Source organism: Zingiber officinale, chromosome 3A (genome assembly GCF_018446385.1).
Source record: "Zingiber officinale cultivar Zhangliang chromosome 3A, Zo_v1.1, whole genome shotgun sequence".
Classification (NCBI taxonomy): domain Eukaryota; kingdom Viridiplantae; phylum Streptophyta; class Magnoliopsida; order Zingiberales; family Zingiberaceae; genus Zingiber; species Zingiber officinale.
In genome coordinates this window covers 101,800,556-101,818,650 of record NC_055990.1, presented here as the reverse complement: position 1 = coordinate 101,818,650, position 18,095 = coordinate 101,800,556, and the positions used below count along the sequence as shown (strand labels likewise).

Sequence of the window (18,095 nt, the reverse complement as noted above, 5' to 3'; positions counted from 1 at the left end):
TCTGAATCGTGATTCGAAGTTATCTTATTCAATTTAAACAATTAATTCAATATTTTAAATTCTAAACGAATAAATTTATAAATTAATCGAATCAAATATTCGATTTCAATCAATTAATTCAATTTAAGCAAATATTTTACTCAGCAGTATTAGTTTAAATTTATTTTAAAAAAAAAGTATGAATCCAATATTCGATTTCAATCAATTAATTCAATTTAAGCAAATACTTTACTCAGCAGTATTAGTTTAAATTTATTTTTTTTAAAAGTATCTAATTCTAAATTCCATCTACGCTTAATTCAATAAGAGTACTAATTTTAATTGATAATATTTAAATTTATAAATACATTTATTTATGATGTTTATGAATCTAACTTATGAACAAATCAAATTTAATAGTGCTAATTTATTTTATATATTCTTTATTGAATAATCATAAACTGATTTTTTCACACAAAGTAAAAAAGTTGGAGTGTTATATCATAAAGTTGATAAAATTGGTTCAGCATCAAAGACGAGAGCCTTATTTTTCGCTCAGAGAACGTTTTTACGTTGGGAACTAAACAAACACCAAAACATATCAAAGCCAGCGAGCTGCATCACTGAAATTCAGCTACAAAGCCATAGCTTCACCTGAGAAAACAAAAACTAAGTTGTTAATAAATTATTTCTTGAAGAATATCTGCCTTCAGAAAAAAAAATCAATTGAAAGTTCTATTGTAGCTAAGACTGCACAATCAATTAATAATCGAATTGATTGAATCGAATGAATCAAAAACAAACTTTTTTCCCGACAAACCAAACGGCAAACTTACTAAAACCAACAATCCGAACTGATAAAAAATCAACTAATTAGATAAAAATCAAGCAAATTTCAATAATTTGATTGACAAGTTTCAGGGAAGGAGTGAATAAAGAGATTAAGATTGGACTTGCTACGGAAGTTTGTAACAAGCTATTTCAACTATACAAGAGCTCCCGGTAAACGTCTACTTTCAAAGAAAACCTAACCCCTTAGACCACAAACTACAGGTGGAATATAATAATTTGAATGATTAGTGTGATCCTAAATTATTAGGAACTTCAAACATAGCATGTTTGACCTATTGGTAAAGGTTACAACCTCAAATCCCATCTGCTAATATGAATTTAATCAGAAGTTGGATGCACGATTCATCTGTTTAAAATTATGTATAGGTAATATTAAATAATTCTGCATAGGCTTTGCAAATGTCGGGCCAAATGAATATTGAAGTCAACTTAAAATAATATTTTCAGAAGGCAACATAGCCAAGACAAACTAGAAGAAGAAAGGTGCTAAGATAGCACCTATGCATGTGGTAGAGTGGTAGAACACACAGAAAAATAATAAGAGAATTTGAATCCTAATTGGAGACAATTATCTTGAAGATTAAATTCTGAGTATCCATAAATTATGCTTCGTAAGACCATCTACCTCTAAGATTAGTAAGACAAAGCCTAAACACTTAGATTATTAAAAAAACAAAAGGTACTGAGATGTGTGCCCATGAGTTAGGCCCTATCTTTTTTTAGACACTTGCAATTTGATATTTCCTTCATTATCCATCACCTTGATGCTGCACTATGACTAAGTTTTCCTTTAGTGCTTAGTGGTGCCTAGCACCTTTAATATCGGTTGAATCTAAGTCAATCTAATACAAGACATTCGCTATATGAAGGAATTGAAGGCTCAAGGATGGAAAATTGGGGGCAATAGCCAAATGAATATGCCATGCAACATGTCCACACAAAAAAGGGAGGCCCCCAAAAAAATAAAGGGTAAAAGTGGTGCCTAATTATTTTCCAAATCATCAAATCATCAAAGGATGCTCCACTTTACTTTTTAATCAAAATGGTGCTCATTGTCACTATTGAGTCGTGTACATTTACCCTCCTACCCTCCCGTAAATCTCCCACCTAAATCATGAACTTACACAAGTGTGGCAGTTACAATTTCATATCTACTACAATGCATACTTAACTCGTTAAAAAACATTTATAGCTACTACAACACGGATTCGACCTGCTCACCTAACATTCACGTTGTAGCAATTACGAAATCGCATCTACTACAACATGTGCCTATTCCAACATGTGTGTAGCAACTACAATTTCGTAGTTGTTACAACGCTTCCGATCGGTTCACAATTTAACCGAGATTTAGGAGGGAGATAATAATGAGAATAGTAATGGAGGCAAGAGAGTAAATGTACATGGCTGGGAAGGAGCACACTTTTGATTAAAAAGCAAAGTGAAGCGCCCTTTATGATTTGAAAAAAAAAAAGCACCATTTTGATTGTTGCCTAAAAATAACACCATTTTATCCATCAATGTTGGAACAATAATGTACACCAAGCATGCATGCACCAAACATAAACCATCCAAGTCAAAGCAAAACATAAGTTACAGAAACGAAAGTTCTGATGAAAATGCATACAATGATAAGCTAAAACTAACATGTACTGCGCTAGGAGAGTTTTACAAAGTGAAATCCTATTTATCCACTAAACAAATCCTCCTACACTGAACCAAATTAATTTAATTTGTTTTAACAGCATTTGGCTTTAAACTCAACCAATTAAAGTTCAAATTGCACTCATGTCCGATGAAATTTCTACCAAACTCCACATACAAAGGCAATTAAACTGCTGTTAAAACCAATTAAAACCCAAATTATCCAAAATCAATTTTGGAAATTTAATTAAGAATTAAATTCACAAATTAATGCAAATTTAAGTAATATATCAAGTATAGTATACATTCACCTAAATTACTAATAAAACACAAGCTCAGTAAAAGAGACAATGAACCAAAGTTGAAAACTAACATACACTGAACTATCCAAACCATCTTTACTATGACTTAAATACTGAAGAACATATCTCAAATTTAAAAACTTCTCCACAAATCATCAATGCATCAATTAAGGACCAAAGTCCCCATGCAACAAAGTCTTGGATATCGAGAAGAGTGACCCAGGGCCTAGCATAGATAATGGGCGCACACATATCTGATGTAATGACCAAGGGTCGATTCCCGGAACTGACGACCTGTGGTCACCCCACCATGTGCCTAACACCGATGTATCTACATTTACCTTCCTCCATATCCGTGGGGCCGATACTATAGGATCGTTCAGATGGCAGATCTACTTATTTTTAGATATCAAGAAGTGAAATGCCCCACTATACACATTGGCACCCAAATTTAGGGGGGTTCGTTGAATTTAGTTATAATGTTATAAATCAAATTTTCAAATGGATTACATGATTGGGTGCACAAATATTTTAACCATTTAAAATTTTTTGTTTATTTATTAATATAAAAAAAAGAGTAGCCCGGTACATGAATTCTAGCTAATACGGGATCCTAAAGAGGGGTCAGATCAAATTGGATCTATTTATTATATGCAGTCTTACCTCGTATTGCAAGAGATTATTTCAATGACTCAAACCCGTAATAACAAAGTCACAAGGCAACAACTTTACTATTACGCCAAAGCTCCCCTTTGTATTTATATATTAATATACATCAACAAACAAGTCTTATCCCACTAGGTGGGATCAACTATATGGATCCTTTTAACGCATTGAGCTCTATCTCCTACTATATTATCACCTATACTTAAATAAATTTTATGTTATTTTATTGTTGCTAACCAAGTTTTTTTTTTGTCTTCCTCTTCCTCATTTGATATGTGTTTGTCATAGTTTCATATCGCCTAACTAGAACATTTATTAGTCGTCTAAGTACATGCTCGTATCATTTTAAATGTGTCTCTCAGAGTTTTCCTTTAATAGATGTAAACTTTCTCTCTAATACTCTCATTTCTTATTTTGTCCATCCTTGTATGTCCACACATCCATCTTAACATCATCATCTTTGCAATTCTCATCTTCTACACATGTACTAGAGTAATAACCCGTCATTCATATTCATATAACATGGCAGGTTTAACTGCAGTTTATAGAGCTTTCCTTTAAGTTTTAAATGTACTTTACGATCACATAAAACACCCGACGCTCTTCTCCATTTCAACCATCCTGTTTGTATTCTATGTAAGACATTTCTCAATCCCTCATCATTTTGCAAAAATGATCCTAAATATTTAAAACTCTCGATTTCGGACAACTCGACGTCTCCTATCTTAACAATTATTTATATATTAATATATTGTAAAAAAATAACATTCACTTTGAATAATACTTTAATGATTATTTATAACAAATAATTGTCTTATGCATCGTAATTGATTAATAAAGACCTGTCCTGTTAGTTTATTTATAGAATGATTAAACCAAAAGTAATTTAATAAAACTTATAAATTTCTTATAAATCTTACCCTTTATATTTATAGGGCAGTAATTTTTTATTTAATTTTGTAGATCATGTATTGAGAATAAATCTTACCCTTTATAATTATTGTATCTAACTAAGCTTACATTCGATTCTATTTAATAAACCCTGTCTCACACCAATATGTTTTGTTACAATCCTAAGAAGGTCTTGTTTACATGGAGAGAGATCAAAAAGATGGATATATAGAAAAGGAAGAGATAAAGGAACTGAAAATAAAATTAAACTTTGATGTGAATCAAGAGAATGGCAGAATGCATCACTTTTTCATACGGTTTCAAATGGATGAGTTACAAAGGATGGATGCTTAAATGGATCTCATTGTTTGATATCAAGAGAAAAAAGGATTTTCGTCTTTCATCCTAACTCTTGCTCTAGATCGTCCATTACGATCAACATGCCAACAGGTTTTCAAGATGAAGAACGCACCTCATCCTAGGGTTCATCGGTAAGCGGTATGCAGTAGATTGAACCTTCTTCAGTGAAACTTGTTATCATGCGCACAGAGTAAACAAGACGATGGACGAAAAAGCAAAAGCGGGATATAAGCTAAAATTACACCCATCAATTTGATCCAATTATATATTAAAAAAAAAAGAATTAAATCCCGAACTACCGAATCAACATATAAGATATGAGATCAGATCACAAATCAGCATATGAATCTAAATCAGAATGAAGAAGATCTACTCACTTCCGGTTGTGCTCCTGCACGAATGGGGAATTCTTGGCGTCCTCCTCTGCGAATTAGACAACGAAATCATGATTTACGGAGCCACTTAACGATCAAAAGACAAAAAGGTAAGAGGGCTAACCAGTGAGACCGGCGGTCAACTTAACGACGAGGACTCCGGTGACGAAGAATCCAACGAGGAAAGGCCAGTTGCGGTTGAACTCCCTCCTGAAGAACACCGGCCACGGATCAAACTTCCTCATCTCTTCTCTCGCCTCAGTCGCCTCCTCTCCTCTAGGGTTTCACCTTCCAATGCCCGACCTCGTCGAAGTGATCTCGACGCTGCCTCCTCGATTGCGATAAATAATGGATTCCGCTGGTCCGTGGGCCTTAATAGGCCTAAATATCTGCGCGAGCCTGATAATTTATGTGATCTTTATCCGAGACTTGGAATTCATCCTGTCCGTTTGGTTTCACAAAACTGACGGCGCAGGATCGACCATGAAACCCCAGCTTCCAGGACGCCGGACCACTCGCCAGGTATCCGGTTCTCACGACTCCCTGGTCGCCACGTGGAATAAGGCGGTGGCGCCGGAGTCTTGAGGCCCGGTACGGGATCACTTGAGAGGAGATCCTGGAGCCGGCGGAGGCGGCGATTGGGATCGCGAACGGGGACGCGGTGGTGATCCAAGTAGGGAGAAGGGCCGGCGAGCAGAGCGTAGTCACCGTCAACTGCCCCGATCAGATTGGCCTCAGATGCGACCTCTGTCGCGTCTGCATCATTCGAGGAGGTGAAGAAGGTTGTTTCGCTTCGTTCGATTTCATTGCCGTCCCCTTTTTTGCCGTTTTATTCCGCTCGATCGATCTTCCTCTTCTTGTACACTTGTGTGCTTCAAACACACAACTCTCTATTGTTGTTTGTGCTTCTTAGGGTTATGAGATTCGTTCGTACTTCAACTCTCCATTGTTGTTTGTGGAACTTCTAGCTTTCTCGATCATTTAGCTGAACTTCTAATAGATTGAAGATCATTTAGCTGAATCATCTTAAATCTGATGGAAAACGAACTAACAAGTAGGAAAGAGGGATATAATATAGATTCATTAAACCCATCGACATCTAATAGATTCTCTGTCAACTGTAAAGGATTATTGCATGATACTTGTGCTAGTTTTGTCTGCTCCTTAGATTGTTCAGGTTGGATAATGCATTTCGTATTGATCTTCAATCTTCTGTAGATGCTTCTCATGTTCTTTGTGAGCTTGAGCTTATGGTTCACAGAGTAAAGGTTTCCACAACTCCAGATGATTGAGTCATCGACGTTTTCATTATTACAGATGGCATATGAGTAATCATCTACTGAGTTTGGCTTCCTATTGTCAATAGATGTATTTCGTAGCTGTTAATCTATCAGATATTTGATTAGCTTTGACATCACTATAAGTTTCTCCAAAGTGTTATTATACCAAGACTGACCTTTTTCTGTATCAACAAGGAATGCTTTAATCTTACGCAGATCAGAGTTGGTCTTGTTTCTATAACTATATTTGTTTGACCTTTGGTCTATTCAAGCAATATTGATCTTCCAGCATCTAGTGACCAGCTCATTTTCTTTCTTTCTTTTGATATCTATGGGTGAATATAGCTTGTGTTAGCTGATTGATGACTTATTCCCATTAGCTTATAGGAAATAACATTTTCATGTGAATAATCTCAATAATCAGTCAATCACGTGCTAAGAGGACAGCTAAATTAGTCTTGTTTTGCTTATTCTCAATAGCAAAGTGATTTTACCATTGTTTCATTGTGTTTTCCCTTCTAACCTCGCATTTGCATAGTGATCTTGTCCGAAGTCGAGGCGATGGAGGCTAGGGACGTGGCGCTCCTGTTGACCATTGGTGGATTTTTCGTCAGCGAAATCTACAACCACAACAACGTCAGTGCCGAGCCGGGGAGGGGTTCTCCGGCGACGGCCCTCCGACGCTCAAGTCAAATACCGACGATACAGAAGAAACGAGGAAGTAAAATGGCAGAGTAACTGTAGCTACAGTAGTGATTGTGCATACCTCCGTCGAAGCTTGGGGGTCTTTATATAGGACTCCCGGGGAGCGCGCGCACGCTTCTCAAGGTGTGCACGCTCCTCAAAATATACCCTGAAGAGACGTGTCAAAAAAGTGTCTCTGACACCATATCTTAACGACCCGAACATATCTCTGACAAGACAACGGAAGCTTTCGTCGTACGATCTTCTGTCTGACCATGCCACCAAGCATGCTGTCTGTCGGCGGCCCAGGTTCCCAGAAGGATATCCTCTGATCCTCCTTTTGTTTGTTACAGGCCGAGCGGAAGAGTCGCTTGGCCATCTATCGGCCGTCTAGGCGATCTTGTCCTCGGGCCGAGCAGAATGGCCGCTCAGCCAGCATCCCACTATCCGGGCTCCGCTGCTATGCAGAACGGAGAAGCTGTGTCTGAATGTAGTTTGCTCGGTCATCACTGTTTGCCGATGTGAGTCTGAGCAGGTTGGCCGCTCGGCACATACCTTGTCTGTTTGAGCGCTGAAACCTCGGTACATAACCGAGTTGTGCTAACGTCTGCCTCATGTAGGCTCGGCGATTCTTCCTCCCAGTCAGGAAAGGGGGTCGCTCGATCGGACGATAATATTGGGGTGTTGACCAACTTGACTTTGACCTCCACCTTGTCATTGACCACCATGCTGACCGGGTCCATTCTCATCACCGGATCACATGCCTCCCCCTCAAGTCTAGTCGAAGGAGGCTGCAAGTCCGACTGACTGGATGAGCTAGTCCAGGGACCGGTTGGTTGATCGGTCCTGGTACTGGTTGGACCCCGACCGGTCTGCCTGAGGGTGTCGGGCCGCCCTGAGATTGTTCATTGAGGCTGATCGGTACTTCGCACTTGAGAAATTTGCAGTTTCTGTCCTTGGCTGAGAGCAATCAACACGGTCGTCATCCGAATCCCTTTGGAAATCGTGCAAATCATCTCCATTAAAGCCGAGCACGCGCCAAGCCTATTAATGGCGTTCATTAAATGATGCTCTGTAGGCGTGTGCCACGTGTCACTATCGCCGTCATCGCTTGCCTGAAGCGATAGATGTTGATGTGACGTTTGGCGGTTTGAATTCGACGGCCGGATCTATGCTCCGGCTTCTTTGACTTAGATCGAACGACCCCGGTTGGCCGAGCCCGAACTTTATAAAAGTCATAGCTTTGGCTTCTTCTTTTTACCTGTGTTTTCTACGAAGGCTGTCGGCGAGTTCCTGTGCAATTAGTGCTCCGGCAACGCTCTGCTCCTGTTTGCGGCGACATTTCCTTCTCTTGTAAGCTCACATTCCTTCCCCTTTCCAATCGCTCGCAGCCCTTTTCGTTCCCCGCAGCGTTCGTTTTGCGTTTCCTGCTTACTGTTCCATTAAACTTCCGTCGAACCTCTTGTTTTTCGTTTTCCGGTGATGGCCAGTTCTTCACAGCCGTCGGACCCCTCGCCTGGGCTCTGGTATTCTAACATGGAGACCAAGTTCGATGCGGGTGATGCTGAAAGTCTCATAAACACCTTTGTCATCCCTTATGATCATGAGGTCATTTTGGTTTCTTCGTCCGATCGGTCAAATTATCCGTCGACTGGCACCATCTGCTTGTTCCGAGACCAGTTTGTGGTCGGCCTGCGATTTCCTATCCACCCCTTTGTCATCGAAGTTTGTAATTATTTTCGTGTTCCTCTTCCGCAACTCGTCCCAAACTCTTTTTGCCTGCTGTGTGGCGTTGTTATCCTGTTCCGGTTGCACGACATCCCTTTGACCCCTCAAGTCTTTCATTATTTCTACTACCCCAAGCAATCCGAGCTGGGGACATATCTCTTTCAATCTTGGATCGGTCTAGTATTTTTTGATAAGATGCTCACTTTCAATACACACTGGAAGGAGTACTTCCTCTTCGTGCGGCTTTCCGAATGATCAAGCTTCCGAACCCAATGGCAGGTCGGACTACCACCTCAGCCTGACCTGAAGAAGTACAAGAGCCGACCGGATTATCGTCACACTGCGAACATGCTGGCCAGTCAGAAATACGATATCCACAAGCTACTGCTAGAGAGTGTTATGTATATCTTCGGGCTAAGTTTGATTTGCACGAGGCTCCCGAGCGGCTTAGGTATGAAATTTCTTGGTTCCTTTCTTTTGAGTCTAACGGATTTGCTTTTTTTCTTTTGCAGCAAAAATCATGATGCGAGCGCGCGCGACCGGCCTGATGAAGCTGAAGGATGCTGAGATCGAAGCGGTCGCTGCGAAGGAAATGACGAGCCTTAGCCTGACGTCGATTGATTCCCATGAAGGCACGCAAGCCGAGAGCGGGGAGACCCCCACCACCGTTCAGACAGCCAACATCAAAGAAGTTGTTGAGCCTCTCCCAACTCTCGAAGCACAGCCCACCACTCGGACCGAGGGTACCGAGTCTTCAGATGATGGGTTACCACTCGTCAGGCGCAAGAGGCGCCGCACGGAAAACACCTCCCGATCCGTTACCTCGGTCGTGGGTACCATCGAGCGGGTTGGCACTTCTTCCCCTGTGGTCCCCACAGTGGAAGCCACTTCGTCCGACCGGATACCATCTCAGGCCGAGCCACCTTCAGAGGTCATCGCTGCTCTCCCGGTCTCATTTGTGTCGTCGCCCCAAACCCTACAAAGACCACTGGTGTCTCGGATCGACCCAGTGTCGACCGTTACTCCCTCCGGTCCTGCGATTTCCTCCTACTCGGACCCGAGCGGCCGACGATTGGTGACTGCAACCCTCAATCTTCCCACCGAGGACTATCTTGAGAAGTGCGACCGACCGACCATCCCTGAACACAAGATTCTGATTCGCGAGCCACTCGTCGGCATTTGGGAGGAAGCGCGGGCTCGAGCGGCGACGATGTCGCCAGGAGTGCTGGGAACAATCATCTGCAGATGTCCACTGGGGTAAGTATTTCGTCACTTCATAATTTTCCTCTGATCGATGTCAATATTTTTCTGTTCCCCTGCAGTACTGGGTGAAGAGCGTGGTCATGTGCCAACGACTCGCCCTTGTGGAGGAAGAGCTGAAGAAGCTCAAGATTTCTAATGGTGCGTCTTCCTCCCAGGGGCCATCGGTTGCTCAGCAACAGGTCGATATGGAGAAGGTCCAACAACTCCTTGCGGCAGAGCAGCAGAAGTCGGCCGATCAGGCTATCAGGCTGGGCCAGATCGAGACACAGTTGAAGACCTACGATAAAAAGCTCGAGCTGGTCTCCACAAAGAAACAGCGAGTCATCGTCGACCTGGAGCTAAAGAACCAGGAGGCTCGGTGGCTCGTCCAAAAGCTTAAAGAAGCTGAGGACTATCTGATCGCCGAGCGGGCCTGCCGAGTAGCTGGAGAGGAGTCCTGGAATAAGAAGCTTCAGGATGCCGAAGCTGCCCTAGAGGCCTCCCGTTCTGCCCTGACGGTCTATCAACAGGATGAACCGAGCCGATTTTAATCATGAAACAGGAGTATCTCCACTCGGACCAATTCACTGACAAGGTTGCCCATCGGATCGTCTGGGCCTTTGAATTGGTTGTTGACGGGATGATCGGTCAGCTTAAGGCGAACGGTCACCTCCCCGAGGCCCTGACTGACGGCGTCATCAATCGCAACCAGCTCAACGACTCAATGCCTGATGATGTCTTCGATTATCTTGAGTGAGGCAGAGAGTTTGTAAGAAAATTTTTTGAAGTATGCTTGTACGCCAGCCGCCCGGCTATTCCACTTCTTCTTAATGAAACATCTTATTTTCTGTAAATTTTCCTTGCTCGTATGCCCGCTTTTAATCCCCCCAGTTAGCATAACCACAGGTCTGTCTTGCTCACTTTGCTATTAGCGAAGTTTTTGACTGTATCATCCCGAGTGGATAGTATATTCGAGCTCGGGTCGTAGTTCGACCGTTGATAAAATCAATAGGGTTGTAACTCTCGGATTTAAGGTCACCGCTCGATCATTTATGAGGACTCGCGCTTGATCGTCGCCATTTGATAATTTGATGAAGTCGTGGGTTTAGGGTTGCTGCTCGACCGTTGGTGAAGACTGGGACTTAAGGTCGCCGTTCGACCATTAGTAAAAACTGGGGTTTAAGGTCGCTGCTCGACCGTCGATGGAGATCAGGGTTTAACGTCGCCGCTCGACGATTTGATGAATACCAGGGTTTAAGGTCGCCGCTCGACCGTTGATGAAGAATTGGGTTTAACGTCGCCACTCGACGATTTGACGAAGACCGGGGTTTAAGGTCGTCGCTCGACCATTGTTGAAGACTTGGGTTTAACGTCTTCACTCGATGATTTGATGAAGACCAGGATTTAAGGTCGCCGCTCGACCATTGGTGAAGACTTGGGTTTAAGGTTGCCACTCGACGATTTGACGAACACTGGGGTTTAAGGTCGCCGCTCAATCATTGTTGAAGATTTGGGTTTAACGTCGCTGCTCGATAATTTGACGAAGACCGGGGTTTAAGGTCGCCGCTCAACCGATGAGCATATATTTTAGCACAAAGCTTGGAAGCTTAATCTTTTATTTCCTGTCTTGCATCGAATGAACACAGGGATATAAAGGTACATTGATCACATCGGCGCACCTCTCATCCGGTTCGGTAAGGCTGGAGATGGTTCGCACTCCATGGTCGTTCCAGTCGCCGCCCATCCTCGTCCTATAAGTAATAGGCGCCTGAACGGAGTTTCTCCACGACTCTGAAGGGTCCAGCCCACGGGGCTTCTAGCTTGTTGACGTCGCCAACCGACTTTACTTTCTTCCACACCAAGTCGCCGACCTGAAACGATCTTGGAATCACCCTTCGATTATAGCTCTGCCTCATTCTTTGTCGGTATGCCATCAGTCGGATGGTCACTTTAGCGCGCACTTCGTCTACCATTCGTCTACCAAGTCCAGCTCCAGAAGCCTCTGCTCGACATTATCTTCGTTGTACTACTGTATTCGGTTGGATTCAACCTCGACTTCGACGGGGACGACCGCTTCGCCATCATATACCAGGTGGAAGGGTGTTACCTCGGTCCCTTCCTTGGGAGTCGTGCGGGTCACCCATAGCATGCTGGGGAGTTCATCTACCCAGCTCCCTCTGACGTGATCGAGCCGAACGCGTAGGATCCAAAGTATTTCGCGGTTGGCGACCTCCGTCTGCCCATTGCTCTGGGGGTAGACTACCGAAGTGAAGGCTTGCTGAATGTTGTATCCTTCGCACCACTCCTTGAGCTTCCGACCCACGAATTGTCTCCCATTATCGGAGATGAGCCGACGCAGGATCCCGAACCGGCAAATGATATGCTGCCAAATGAACTTCATGACCATATGCTCGGTTATCCTAGCCAACGGCTCGGTTTCAACCCATTTGGAGAAATAGTCAACCGCGACGAGCAGGAACTTCCTCTAACCCGTCATCATGGGGAAGAGCCCCACAATGTCAATGCTCCACTAGTCGAATGGGCAAACCACTGTGGATTCTTTAATTTCCTCTGTCGGCCGGTGCGAGAGATTGTGATACTTCTGGCAGGACAAGCAGGTGGAAATCGTCCGAACGACATCCTCTTCAAGGGTCGGCCAAAAGTATCCAGCAAGTCTATTCTTCCTTGCCAATGAGTGGCCGCCCGGGTGTCCTCCACAGGACCCTCAGTGCACCTCCTGTAATATGTAGTCGGCATCCTCCGACCCGATGCATTTAAGTAGGGGTCTGGAGAAAGCCTTCTTGTAGAGTTGATCTCTGATCAGGGTGAATCGACCAGCCCTCTTTCTTAATAAGCAGGCCTCTTCCCGATCGGACGGTGTAGCTTCTGACCGCAAAAACTCCGTCAGCACCGTCCTCCAGTAATCTGGGAAGGTAAGTCCCTCCATCTGGTCAATGTGGGCCACTAAATACACCTGCTCGATCGGCTGTGATATGACGATCGACAATAACGAGCAGGCCAATTTGACCAATTCATCTGCAGCTTGGTTCTCCGCTCGGGGGATCTTCTGTATTACAACCTCCCTAAAGTTGACCTTCAGCTTCTCGAAAGCCTCAGCGTAGAGTCTGAGGTGCGTGTTGCTTATCTCAAACGTCTCGGCCAACTACTGCGCGGCCAACTGCGAGTCCGAGTGGAGGAGGACCATGACAACTCCGACGTGCCGGCCAGCTTGTAGGCCAACTATAAATGCTTCATATTCGGCTTCATTGTTGGTTACCCGGTAGTCTAGCCGAACGGACAGCTGCATCTGCTCCGCTTGGGGGGAGATGAGCAGTATTCCGATCCCGCTCCCTTTTCGAGTGGTCGAACCATCTATATATATTCTCCAAACGGCTTCTCATTCGGGATTCTATACCTCAGTGACGAAATCCGCTAAGGATTGCACTTTGATGGCCATTCGGAGCTGGTACGAGATATCGAACTCGCTGAGCTCTATCGTCCATTTGATCAGCCACCCAAACACTTCTAGATTGAAAAGGACCTTCCCTAAAGGATTGCTGGTCATCACGATGATGGAATGCGCGAGGAAGTAGGGGCGAAGCCTCCGAGCGGCGAGCACCAACACAAAAGTCAATTTCTCGAGCCCGCTATAGCGGGATTCAACATCTTTCAATATATAACTCAAGAAGTACACCGGTTGTTCCTCACCGTTCGGCCTAACTAGTGTCGAGCCGACTGCATGCTCGGTCGAGGATAAATAAATTTTGAGTGGCTCGTCGACAGTTGGCTTAGCCAATACTGGCAATGAATTGAGGTACTCCTTCAATTCTTCAAACGTCCGGTCGCACTCCTCGTCCCATTGAAATTTGGTGGCTCAGCGTAGTATCTTGGAGAACGACAAGCTCCAGTCGGCTGACTTGGAGATGAACCAAGATAGTGCAGTTATCTGACCGGTGAGACATTGGGCTTCCTTGAGATTCCTTGGCGGTGACATATCTTGTAGTGCTTTCACTTTGTTGGGATTCATCTCGATGCCCTGCTCAGTGACGATGTAACCCAAGAATCGCCCGCTCTTTGCGCCAAACAGACACTTGCTTGGATTCAACTTGATTCCGTACGTCCTGAGTGTCTATTAGGTCTCCTTGATATCTGCAACTAGGTCAGCGGCTCGGAGGAATTTAATTAGTATGTCGTCGACATATACCTCCAGGTTGCGGTCGATTTGCCGCTGGAACACCTTATTCATCAACCTTTGATAAGTAGCGCCAACGTTCTTTAGCCCGAATGGCATGACATTGTAGTAGTAGGTTCCATCAGTCGTGATGAAACTGATATTCTCTTGATCTTCTCAGGCAAGTGGCACTTGGTGGTACCCTTGATACACATCCAGCATGCATATTAGCTTGCACCAGACAGTGGAGTCTACCATCTGATCGATCCGAGGCAGCGGGTAGAAGTCCTTCGAGCACGCCTTGTTAAGATCCCAGAAATCAATGCAGACTCGCCACTTGTTGCCCGGTTTGAGACCAGCACTACATTCGTGAGTTAGCTCAGGAATTGAACCTCACGGATGTGGGCGGCTTCCAAGAGCTTCTCTATTTCCGCTCGGATGATCAAATTTTGTTCGACGCTGAAGTCCCTTTTTCTCTGCTTCACCGGCCGAGCGTCTGGTCGGACGTGAAGCTCGTGCTGCACGACGCTTGGCGAGATCCCGAGGAGCTCGTGCGTCGACCACGCGAATACATCGTGGTTTTGTTGGAGACAGGCGACCAGCTCCTCCTTCTGCTCAGCTCCCAAGTCAGACTCGATGAAAGTTGTTGTCTCCACTCGGCAAGGGTGGATCTGTGCTTCTTCCTTTTCTTCATAGACTAGAGTAGGAGACTTTTTGGTGATGACGCTTACCTCTAGTCGGGGCATCTTCCGAGCGGATTTGACTTCGGTTTTGATCATCTCGACATAACAGCACCGAGCGGCCAATTGGTCTCCTTTGACCTCTCCTACCCGGTCATCTACCGGGAACTTGATCTTCTGGCAGTACGTTGAGACTACCGTTCGGAATTCGTTGAGGGCCGGTCGGCTCAGAATGACGTTGTAAGCTGAGGGGGCATCCACCACAATGAAGTTTGTGGTTCTTGTCCTTCTGAGCGGCTCCTCTCCGAGCGATATGGCCAACTTGGCTTGACCGATCGACAGAACTTCGTTGTCGGTGAACCCATATAGTGGGGTCGTCATCGGCAGTAGCTCGTCTCGGTCAATCTGGAGCTAATCGAAAGCATTCTTGAAAATTATATTCACCGAGCTCCTTGTGTCAACAAAAATCCGGTGAATTGTATAGTTGACGATTACCGCTTGGATGATAAGGGTGTCATCGTGAGGGACTTCCACTCCTTCAAGGTATCGGGGTCCGAAGCTTATTTCGGGCCCACTTGCCTTCTCTTGACTACAGCCCACGGCGTGAATTTCTAAGCGCCAAGCGTATGACTTCCGGGATCGGTTAGAGTCACCGCTGGTTGGCCCGCCGCTGATGATGCTTATTTCTCCCCGAGTGGCATTGTTTCTGTTTTCTTCCTCCCAAGCGAGCGACCTGTATTACTCGTCTGAAGCTCGGGGATGGTCATTGCTCCTCTGTTGATGGTGGTGCTGCCGCTCGGGTGACCGCCTGGCGTCTTCTCGTCGCCTAGCGGTTTGATGCTCGTGTCGTCGATCGGGTGAAGGCGATCGGCGATGATAACTCCTAGGTGCCGGTCGGGCGACTGACGTCAACCCACGACAGTCGCGGGTGTTGTGGGACGTCGATTGATGGAAGGAACAGAACATAGGTGTCCATACCTTGCCCTTAGATGTTTTTAGCCGATCGAAAGCCACATGCTGCACGGCTTGTGCCCTCGTTTCTTGGTGCAGTCGGCCTTCAGCTCTCGGCCCCCTTGGCGGTTGGTGGTTGCTCGGCGGTCGTCGTTCGGTTGGCATTGAGGGCTCGGATGGCGCCTCCTTCCTTCTGGCTGCCTGGGCCTCCTCTACGTTTATATACTCATTAGTCTTCTTGAGCATATGGTCGTAGTCGCGGGGCGGTTTCCTGATGAGCGACCGGAAGAAGTCTCCCTCTACGAGCCCCTGGGTGAAGGCATTCATCATGGTCTCAGATGAGACCAAGGGGATATCCATAGCTACCTGGTTGAAGTGTTGGATGTATGCTCGGAGGGTTTCTCTCGACCCTTGTTTCAAAGAGAACAGACTGACGCTCGTCTTTTGATAGCGTCTGTTGCTTGCAAAATGGTGGAGGAAGATCGTTCGAAAATCCTTGAAGCTTTGTATTGATCCGTCCGGCAGCCTCCTGAGCCATCGTTGGGTCGAGCCGGACAACGTTGTGAGAAAGACTCGGCACTTCACCCCATCTGTGTATTGGCGAAGTGTAGCAGCATTGTCGAACTTTCCCAAATGATCATCTGGATTTGTCGATCTGTTGTATTCTCCGATTGTCAATGGAGCGTAGTGTCTTGGCAATGGGTCTTGAAGTATTGCTTCGAAGAACTGGCGGTTGATCCGTTCGGGAGACGCGTCAGCTCGGGGCGCCTTGCCTTTCCTTGCGTCCCGAACGGGCGCTTCGTCTGAAGAAGATCCCCTCTCCTGATTTGCTTGCGCAATCTCTAAGGGTGTTTGGAACAGAGCCCGGTGGAATGGAATAGGCGCGGGTGGAGCTTCTTCATGCGTGCCGGTCGGCAGTTTATTTTGTCCCTAAATAGAATACTACTCTGGTCAGTCGTCGTGAGCTGCTCGGCCCCAGAGGCCTATGTTGCTTGTTGCGCCAGTCAGTCAGCTAGTGTCTTTTGCTGCTGTTGCTCGACGATCTTTGTCGCTCGCGCTTGTATTAGCGCGTCGAGCTCCTCTTGAGTGAGCGTTGTTGGGACCGAAATGTAGCTAGAGGGGGGTTGAATAGCTCGTCGCGATCTCGTGCTTGTCGTTGCTTGCTTCTTGTGATGATGTGCAACGGAAAATACAAGAACCAACACAACGTTAACTCTAGGGATTTACTTGGTATCCACCTCAAGAAGAGGTGACTAGTCCAAGGATCCACACACTCACGCACCCTCCACTATGAAAACACTCCTTTACGGTAACTACCATAGGCGGAGAAGCTTTACAAGCTCACAATACAACAATAAGAAAGAAAAAAGCAAAATACAAGTAAATCTTACAAGATTACAATAAAAACCCTAGCTTCTTCTTCTTCTTGTTGCAACTCGCCTCTTGACTTGGATGTACCTCCAAGAACCTTCAAGAATTGGCAGTGAGGAAGAAAGGATCGCTGTGTAGAGTTGTTGTGATTGCCCGTGGAGAAGAGATGAAGGAAGTGCGCAGAGAAACGCTCGCCAACGACTTTATCTGCGCCAACGGTCGAATCTCAATCGATTAGATTGCTCCCAATCGATTGGGGAGACTTTGGATCGATCGACCGATCGATCCAGAGCGCCTCTGTGCTCTCAGGAATTGCCTGGATCGATCGGTCGATCGATCCAGGGCTTATCGCGCAGAATCGCTGCTCCCAATCGATCGGGCGATCGATTGGAGGCTCTGAATCGATCGGTCGATCGATCCAGAGCTGTTCTGTGCTATCGCGAGCTTCTCCCAATCGATCCACCAATCGATTGGGAGGAGGCTTGTCACGGGAACTCACCCAATCGATCAGCCGATCGATTGGGCATGAGCCAATCGATCGGCTGATCGATCCAGCTCATGGTTTTTGCTCAAAACTAAGTCCAAAGTCTCCTAAACCAACATCCAGTCAACCATGACCTGTTGGTACATCATGCCTAACATCCTGCCACCCTTGACTTGCTAGGACTCTCTCATCAAGTGTTCGGTCAATCCCTTTGACCCACTTGGATTTTCTCCTTGTGCCAAGTGTCCAGTCAACCTTGACCCACTTGGACTTACCAATACCAGGTGTCCGATCAACCTTGACCCACCTAGATTTCCGCATGTCTGGCTTCACTCATCAGGTCTTTCTATCTGTCTAGCTTCACTCACTAGGACTTCCCATCTGCTTGGCTTCACTCACCAGGACTTTCATCTAGCTTCAACCACTATAATTTTCA

General features: G+C 45.3%; 1 protein-coding gene and 1 long non-coding RNA gene across 2 annotated transcripts; one reads left to right on the top strand and one right to left on the bottom strand.

Annotated features, from left to right (window-relative positions):
* Positions 1–459: 459 nt before the first annotated feature.
* On the bottom strand, positions 460–5,405 carry LOC122052183. Its single transcript, XM_042613589.1, has 3 exons — positions 5,193–5,405; positions 5,072–5,117; positions 460–633 (listed from the first exon to the last, which is right to left on the bottom strand). Exons 1-3 carry the CDS (start codon positions 5,311–5,313, stop codon positions 630–632), a joined length of 171 nt encoding a protein of 56 aa, XP_042469523.1. The 5' UTR covers positions 5,314–5,405; the 3' UTR covers positions 460–629.
* A 114-nt stretch (positions 5,406–5,519) lies between these two features.
* LOC122052184 lies at positions 5,520–6,559 on the top strand. Its single transcript, XR_006131936.1, has 2 exons — positions 5,520–5,850; positions 6,287–6,559. It is a non-coding gene; the product is annotated as an uncharacterized LOC122052184 (long non-coding RNA).
* Positions 6,560–18,095: the final 11,536 nt, after the last annotated feature.